We start from the raw sequence: 8,856 nt of genomic DNA, 5'->3' as shown, positions 1-8,856 counted from the left end.
GACACACTCAAACATCCTTTTTGGCTTGAGTTTGGAGGATAATATGCTAGATTATTGGGAATGCCAACTTTTACCCAAAATTTATTTATTATTTTTGGGTAGTCACCCTTCCAAACATTTAATACTGGCTTTTTTTCCCTATTTTTGGCAGTTTAGCAAAGACTGTTAACCTGTATGTTGTAACTTGCCAGTTACATTATCTGTATGACTACTGAATTGCAGGAAAGTTTGCCACAAGAAATCTGAACAGTGGTTTGCAAATCACTGGCTAACACAATAGGATTGGTAGACAGCAATCTCGCACACTAAAATTAAAATAGTAAATGTAATCTGCTACTATATGATAGTAAAGTTACTAAAATGTTAATAAGCAATATTTACCTTTTTTTTTTTTTCAGGGTTCTTCTAACAGCTATGCAATCAAGAAGAAAGATGAACTTGAACGTGTTGCCAAGTCCAACCGTTAAGTGAATAAATATTGTAATGTGATCTGTTTTTATAATTCCTAAATTGCTAAATTATCTAAATATTTTTTTCTTACTCTATTAATTGAAAAATACGCCAGAAAAAAAAAATCAGGGTGCTAGACATAATTGTAATATGATTTTTAATTTAAATGTAAAGTAGTCCATGTAAATAATTAAGTAAATCAGTGGTGGGTGATGGACATATAATTTAATAATTACTATTTGAACTCTGGGTCAGGTTCACAACCTGCTCGGCTAACTTGTTGCTGATTGGCAATCACATTCTTAACCCAGGTAATATGATGGCACCTGCCTTGGAAAGATTCCAGTGTCTGTTAAGGTCATACCTTGACCCTGTGCATGGAACTACCTTTTTCCGTTCCCTTCCCTTTAATGTTTAATACTGGTAAATGTAGGTTTTTTATGCAGTTGAGAAGTTCTTTATGCAAGGAAGAAGACCCAATATCCCTATGGATTGAACCTGATTGCCTCCTATTCCCCAAAAGCTATATGCCTCATGCCTCTTCTAGGGGGGCTCCTTGGCATGGTGAAGAGGCTCTTGGTCTGAGGAATTAGACCTGTCGGTCTTCTTCCTCAGACCGAACCTAATTACCCCCCCAATCTCCCCTCCCCTATCCCATCCTCCCCTTTTTCCTTTACTCCTCCTCCTCCCCACCCCTCCCTTTTGCCCTTCCTCTTTTTGCCCTTTGGGATTTCTCCCACAGGCGCGCTAGTTCCTAGGTAGGGGAAAGGATACCGGGGTCCATCCCATTCCATTGAGGTTCTTGGCGGTGGCGTAGTTTGCCGTGGAATCTGGATCACCTGGGGATGTCCTGATCCCTCTCCGGTATCCCGGAGTAGCTTTGGGTGTCTTTCGGGCGACGGGTGTATCTCTGGAAGCCACCTTTCGGATTCCGGGGGGTGGTGGCCGAAGGAGGTATGCTTTGTGGCGGATATCCGGCCGCCCTCTCTTGTCCACCGAGGTAGCTCGGCAGATGTGAGGTTGCTATCCCGGATTGCTGGTTTACTGGCATGAAGGGTAGGGTATGGCACGGGTTCCATGCTGCATCTGCGCTACTAGCGGAGGGAGATTTCCGGCCCTTTCATTCCTCCTGGGAACTATTCCTCCCCGCTCCCCCCTTTTTTTCTTTTTTTTTTCTTTTTTTTTTTTTTCTTAAAAACAAAAAGCAAAGGAGTAACCTAACCATGGAGAACCCAATCCATGAACCCACTACCCCCGGGCCCCTTCTTGATATCGCACCCCATTCTGACCCTGCCTTGTTTTTAGACCACTCTTCGGACACTCCTGATGCCCCTGTACCTCTTGCTGGTGCTGTTTCCTCACCCGCTTCAGGTACCGGGGCTTTGACTGACTCCTTTGATTTGTCTGAACTCCGCTCTCCTTTGACCATGCTTCCGGCTTCTCCCTCTAGGGTACGGCAATTTTCGAATCGCCCGCCCATTTCACGCCGGACGAACTCCGGTCCTACTCCTAAACGCCAACGTCAATCTCCTGATGATGCTCCTTCGTTACCTTCCCATTCTACTCGGAAAAGACCGACACGTCGTGCACTCCCTCTCCACGCTCGGTTTCGGACCACACAATGGACTAAATTCTTTACTTTAAGACAGACTTCTTCTTCTGCCTACCTTTCTGACCATAGTATTGGCAAAGCGCTCCTGCGTCATGTTGGTAGAGATATTTCATTTCATGCTCTCAAGAGCGGTACGCGCATCGTCACTGTCCAGAATGCTACCCAAGCTCATGATCTTTCTCTCCTTTTGCATATAGATACTACTACTATCACTTGAAAAACATCTTTCTCTCAATTCTTGTAGTGGTACTGTCATTCTGCCCCATAGTCCAACAGAATTTCCAGTCATGTGGCAATGACATTCTTGAACAGCTGGAACTCCAGGATCTCCCAATCCTCAAAGTAGACACTTATGTCCTTCCTGCCCGTGGGCGGAGACGTTACCCTTGCAATGTAGCTCGTTTAACTTTTGACAGCCGAGAACTCCCGTCCTCTGTATATGTCGCGGGACATCGATTACAAGTTCGAAAGGTGATCCCTACACCACAACAGTGTAGAAATTGCTGGCATTTTGGTCACCCAGCGAAATATTGCAGATCTATGGCCGAATGCCCAGTCTGTGGTGCCGACGACCATTCTAATACATCTTGCAGTCAACCTCTATCTTGCCTTAATTGTAATGAAGCTCACCCTTCATACTCCTGCCGTTGCCAGGTCTACTTAAATGAACGTGAAATCCATTGCCTCAAAGAGGCAGAAGGTCTCCCTCATGCTATGGCAGTTACTCGTCTCCGCCTCAAAGGGAGACTACCCCGTGTTTCTTATTCACATGTTTCAAAGCATCCCCCTACTTCTGGGGTCCCATCTTCTGCAGCCTCCTCTGTTGTTACCCCTCCCATAGCCACTCCGGCATCTAATCCTTTTGCTGTCCTTGGCTCTGACGTCCCGACTACAACTCAGTCTGTTCTCACATCTTCGCGTCCTTCCTCACAAGCCCCAGTATCGACAAGACCTCGTACGACGCCTAATGCCAATCGCCCCTCTACTTCTCAGAAGTCCAAAAAATCCACATTGCTCAAATCTTCTTTGCCCCTTCCTTCCCTTCTTCCACCTCCACACTTGACCTTTCCAGTCTGTGCCTAGTTCTTCCCCTCTCTCTAGCTCTATTAACAAGTGTGGAGATTCGTCGTCGTCCTCGTACTATGCATTCCACCCCCGTCCCCTCCCAAGTTTCTCCCTCTTCTGTCACCTCCCAGGTTTCGGCCTCTTCTGTCCCCCCCCCCCCCACTTCATCTCCAGTCCCTTACACTCTTTCCTCCCCCTCTACTTTGGTACAGTCCATTACTGTCCCAATCTTTACTCACCCTCCCCCTTCTATCTCCAATATGGTCTCCCATACATCTTTGAATTCAGAAACACTTGAAGCCATTGCAGAGACTAAACCTTCAATGGACACTGATTCACTTCCTGTTCCTTCTCTTCCCTCTCCTCCATCTTCACAACCCCATTCTTCGCAACGCTCCGTTCCTTCGCTGCTTGAACGTCTTCCAATGCCACCACACGTTGACTTTTCTAACCCTCTAGTCCGTAGGTGCCTTTACCTACGGATTCCTGGTATTTTCTTCATCGCCAATCATGGCCTATTTACAGTGGAATATCCGCGGCCTCGAGGGTAATCGGGGTGAGCTTCAGATGTTGCTTTCCAGGTTTTTCCCTGTTGGTGCTTGCTTACAAGAACCAAAATTACACTCGGCTGTTTTCCAACCTATCTCAGGCTATAATTTATTGTATTCTTCGGATCCTTTCTCAGATGGGACCTTTAATGAAAGTGCCCTTCTTCTACGCAATGATATTCCGTACTGTCAACTGTTTGTTCATACCTCGCTGCATTACACTGCAGCCCGTATCCACTTGAATAAGTGGTTTACAATATGTTCTTTATATCTCTCTCCTTCTCGAGCATTTTCTATCCCAGACTTTACCTTTCTTGTTTCATCCTTACCACCACCACTTCTGTTACTTGGTGATTTTAACGCACACCATTTCCTCGGGGGGGGGGGGGGTGTCATTGTGACTCGTGTGGCATCCAGTTGGAGGCTTTTCTCGCCTCTCACCCCCTCAATGTTTTAAATACAGGTACTCCCACCCATTTTGATCCTCGTACTCCTACTCTTTCTTGCATCAATCAATCAGTCTGCTCTTCCTCCACTGCACTAGACTTCACCTGGTCTGTTCTACCGGACTTACATGACAGCTATCATTTTCCAATCATTCTTACTTCTCCTTCCTATTCACCACCTTTCCGTAGCCCTCGCTGGCACTTGGATCGGGCAAATTGGGATCTTTACTCGCAACTCACTGCTTTTAGTGAGGTTCCTTCATCCTCCACTGATGAGCTCCTACACCTCTTCTCAACGTCAGTTTATACCGCAGCTTCTCATTCTATACCCCAAACCTCAGGCAGGCATTCTCAGAAGTGCGTGCCGTGGTGGTCTCCTGCTTGTGCTCGTGCAGTACGTTTGAAACGCGCTGCATGAGGCAGGTACCGGTACAATAGAACCGCTGAGAGACTTCTTGATTTTAAGCAGAAGCGTGTGATCGCTCGCCGTGTCATCCTTGAGCCTAAATGCACTTGCTGGCGAGACTGTTTCCACCATCACCTCTGCTTCTTCTATGAGTGCAGTCTGGAAAAAAGTGAGGAAATTGAGTGGTAAATACTCTCCTGACCTGGCTCCTGTTCTACGGGTCGCTGGTGTTGATGTAGCAAACCCTCTCGACATTGCCATTGAACTTGGCACACATCTGGTCCGTATTTCCCGGGGGCTCCATCTATGCCCCTCGTTTCTTTCCTCAAAGTCTGCCAGAGAGTTAGTACCTTTGGACTTTCTTCTCTCAGAGAACAGTATAATGTGCCTTTTACACTTCAAGAACTGGAGGCAACACTCTCAGCTTGCCGATCATCGGCAGCTGGGCCTGACGACATTCATATTCGTATGTTACAACATTTACATCGATCAGCCCTTGTAGTCCTCTTACACCTCTTCAATCTTATTTGGGCACAAGGAGTTCTTCCCCAGCTGTGGAAATCTGCCATTGTTCTCCCTTTCTGCAAATCGGGTACTACAGGACACGATTCCTCCCACTATCGTCCCATCGCTCTTACTAGCGCAGTTTGCAAAGTGATGGAACGTCTCGTAAATCCACGTTTAATGTGGTATTTAGAGACACAACAGTCTCTCCGCTAGTCAATATGGCTTTCGTAAGGGTCCTTCTACCATAGACCCCTTACTACGCTTGGATACGTATGTTCGTAATGCCTTTGCGAATAATCACTCGGTTATTGCCATATTTTTTGACCTTGAGAAGGCATATGACACAACTTGGAGGTATAATATTTTGGCCCAGGCCCATTCCTTAGGCCTCCGAGGCAATCTACCATCCTTCCTTAAGAACTTTTTAACTGACAGACATTTCCGTGTTCAAGTTAATAATGTTCTTTCCCCGGACTTCGTCCAAGCTGAAGGTGTCCCTCAGGGATGTGTTCTAAGCACAACACTTTTTCTCCTTGCTATAAATGATTTGGCCTCTGTTCTTCCACCCAATATTTGGTCATCACTCTATGTTGATGACTTCGCTATTGCTTGTGCAGGCGCTGACTCATCTTATTGCAGTTTCTCTCCAGCATGCAGTCGACCGTGTTTCCACTTGGGCCACCACGCATGGGTTTAAATTTTCAAGTACCAAAACTCACCAAATTACTTTCACTAGACGCTCTGTTATCTCCGATCATCCTTTGTATTTCTATGGCTCCCGTATCCCCGAACGTGATAGTCAGGTTTCTAGGCCTTCTCTTTGACCGTCGGTTATCCTGGAAACCTCACATTACCTTTCTGAAGGCAACTTGTCACAGCCGGCTAAACCTTCTTAAAACCCTTGCTCATCTTTCCTGGGGAGCTGATCGTCGAACTCTGCTTCGCCTACATTCAGCCCTCGTTTTATCGAAACTCGATTATGGTGACCAGATTTATTCTGCGGCCTCTCCTGCTACTCTCTCTAGCCTTAACTCTATCCATCACCAAGGATTATGTTTGTGCCTTGGTGCTTCTCGCTCTTCCCCTGTTGAGAGCCTCTATACAGAAGCGAATGTTCCATCCTTGTCTGATCGCCGTGATGCCCATTGCCTTCGCTACTATGTATGCTCTCACGATCTACACAATCCTTCCATTTATAGAATGGTCACCGATATTAGTAGACATTCTTTATTCGTTCGCCGCCCCTGTTTGCTCCGTCCCTTTTCTCTTCGCCTACATTCACTCTTGTCTTCCCTTCAGTTACCACCTTTATATGTTCATGTAGCATCTCACTTTTCCCTACCCCCCTGGGAAGTTCCAGCTGTTCGGGTCTGTTCTTTCTCACTCCCTTGCTCGAAAGCTCAACTGCCTACGGTGGCTTCCCGCTCTCTTTTTCTTGATCACTTCCACTCCCATTCTCATGCCACCGCTGTGTACACAGATGGCTCTAAGTCTTCAGACGGCGTCGGATTCGCAGCAGTGTTTCCGGACAGCGTCGTGCGGGGGCATTTACTATCTTCAGCTAGCATTTTTACTGCTGAACTGTATGCCATTCTTGCAGCACTTATTCGTATCGCATCTATGCCTGTGTCATCATTTGTAGTAGTCTCAGACTCCCTTAGTGCTCTACAGGCTATACGAAAATTTGATACATCTCATCCCCTAGTTCTCCGTATCCAACTTTGGCTACGCCGTATCTCTACCAAACATAAAGATATTGTTTTTTGTTGGGTCCCCCCCCTCAAGGAAGGTTCCTTGATGTTGGTGAGGGGCTCTTGATTTAGGGAATTGGATCTGTGCTCCAGTTCCCCGAATTAAGCCTGAATGCCTTCCACATCCCCCCCCAGGCGCTGTATAATCCTCCGGGTTTAGCGCTTCCCCCTTGATTATAATAATAATAATAATTTGTTGGGTCCCTGGTCATGTCGACGTACAGGGCAATGAACAGGCAGACACTGCTGCGCGGTCAGCAGTACATGACCTACCAATTTCCTATCGAGGTGTTCCATTTCTGGACTATTTTGCTGCAATAGCTACCCACCTTCACACCCGTTGGCAACAACGTTGGTCAACTCTGCTCGGTAACAAATTCATTCTATTAAACCGAGCATAGGTTACTGGCCGTCTTCTTGTCATCAGTGCCGATGTTGGGAGACCACTCTCTCCCGCCTTCGCATTGGCCACACTCGTCTTACTCATGGGTATCTCATGGAGAGGCACCCTGTTCCTCTCTGTGAGCAGTGTCAAGTTCCAGTATCGATTAGCCACATTCTGTTAGACTGCCCTCTCTATCAACGAGCACGCAGAATTTACCTCCAACGTCGTCTTCGTTCTACTACTCTCTCTTTACCTTCCCTTCTTGCTGATGGACCCTCCTTTAATCCTGACTCTCTCATTGACTTCTTGACAACGACTGATTTACTCCACAAACTCTGATGATACTTTTCGCACTCCCCTCAGCCCTTTCTAGCTCAGTCTCTTGCTGCCCTTTCACCATCCACTGCTCCGCTGTTCTCCGTAAACTATTACTCATCCATCTCCCTTTTGCCACCCGATGTCCTCGCTTCCTTCCTGCCCTGCAGCGCTGTATAGCCCTTGTGGCTTAGCGCTTCTTTTTGATTATAATAATATATGCCTCATGGGTATAGTGCTTCCCCGTGAATAAAATATGCTGGTGATAGATTCTTGAACTTATCCTACCCTTCCTTGGAATGAATCTTGAATGCTTCTCATTTTCCAGGAACTATGACTTCAACTGGTTCAGCACTCTCCAAGATAAAATAAATTTTGGTCCAAGGAATGGGAGCTGCCCTTTCCTTCCTTGGATCAAACAAACCTGACAACCTCCATTTGCCTTAAGGGAAGGGAGGTTATCAGGTTCCTTTTTGCTGGTGAGGGTTTTGATCCAGGCAATTTGGCCTATCTCTTTAATTGAACCTGATTGTCTCCGTTACAAATGTGCTGTATGACTCCTGAGAGTTCAGCGATTCACATTAATGTAACTCAAATCCCTAGGTGATTATGACTAGTTCTTCAAAATGAATAATTTTTTCTAGGTGGTTTGTGGCATTCCCCATGGATATCACCCCTCAAGGAAGGTTCCTTGATGTTGGTGAGGGGCTCTTGATTTAGGGAATTGGATCTGTGCTCCAGTTCCCCGAATTAAGCCTGAATGCCTTCCACATCCCCCCCCCAGGCGCTGTATAATCCTCCGGGTTTAGCGCTTCCCCCTTGATTATAATAATAATAATCCCCCCATGGATATCAATGTATGATGCTGAGCACTTCACAAATACAAACGGCCAGGCATGAAGACTTGTTATAATCATTAATAATTTTGAAAGGTGGACTGGCAAGCCAGCAGAAGGCCTCTTGTCAGATGACCAAATGCTCCAGCGGCAGGTCATCGTATGACTCGAGTCGTGTCAGGAAATGTTTGTCTTGTTTCCTGACAGACAAGTGCTATATAACCCTGATGAGTTTAGAGCTTAGTTTTGATTATAATAATTACCTAAGACTAGTGCAATATCAGACGTCAGACACTTTGGGTGGTCACCACACTGATAAGTAAACTGCAAATTGGGTATAGTACTGGCCCATCTCGCTTGCCCTTCCCTCGGATTGAATCGACATGCCTACCATTTCTCCAGGGTTTGGTGCTGCTTCCTGAATGTTACTATAACCTCATTTCTGGGGCCTTTCAAAAGGGGTTTGTCCCCTCAAGGAAGGTTCCTTGATGTTGGTGAGGGGCTCTTGATTTAGGGAATTGGATCTGTGCTCCAG

General features: G+C 46.3%; 1 protein-coding gene across 2 annotated transcripts in view; it reads left to right on the top strand.

Moving 5' to 3' along the window:
• LOC128692735 (uncharacterized) overlaps positions 1-489 on the top strand; it is a 28,149-nt gene extending 27,660 nt beyond the window's left edge. For both annotated transcript variants that reach the window (XM_053782059.2, XM_053782060.2), the window contains exon 6: positions 399-489. In XM_053782059.2, coding sequence (XP_053638034.1) covers positions 399-467 — 69 coding nt within the window. In that variant the 3' untranslated portion in view covers positions 468-489. The remainder of the gene's footprint in view (positions 1-398) is intronic.
• Positions 490-8,856: the final 8,367 nt, after the last annotated feature.

Source organism: Cherax quadricarinatus, chromosome 30 (assembly GCF_038502225.1).
Source record: "Cherax quadricarinatus isolate ZL_2023a chromosome 30, ASM3850222v1, whole genome shotgun sequence".
Taxonomy (NCBI): Eukaryota; Metazoa; Arthropoda; class Malacostraca; order Decapoda; family Parastacidae; genus Cherax; species Cherax quadricarinatus.
The sequence above is the reverse complement of the archived record's forward strand: the minus strand, read 5'-3'. Positions and strand labels throughout refer to the sequence as shown.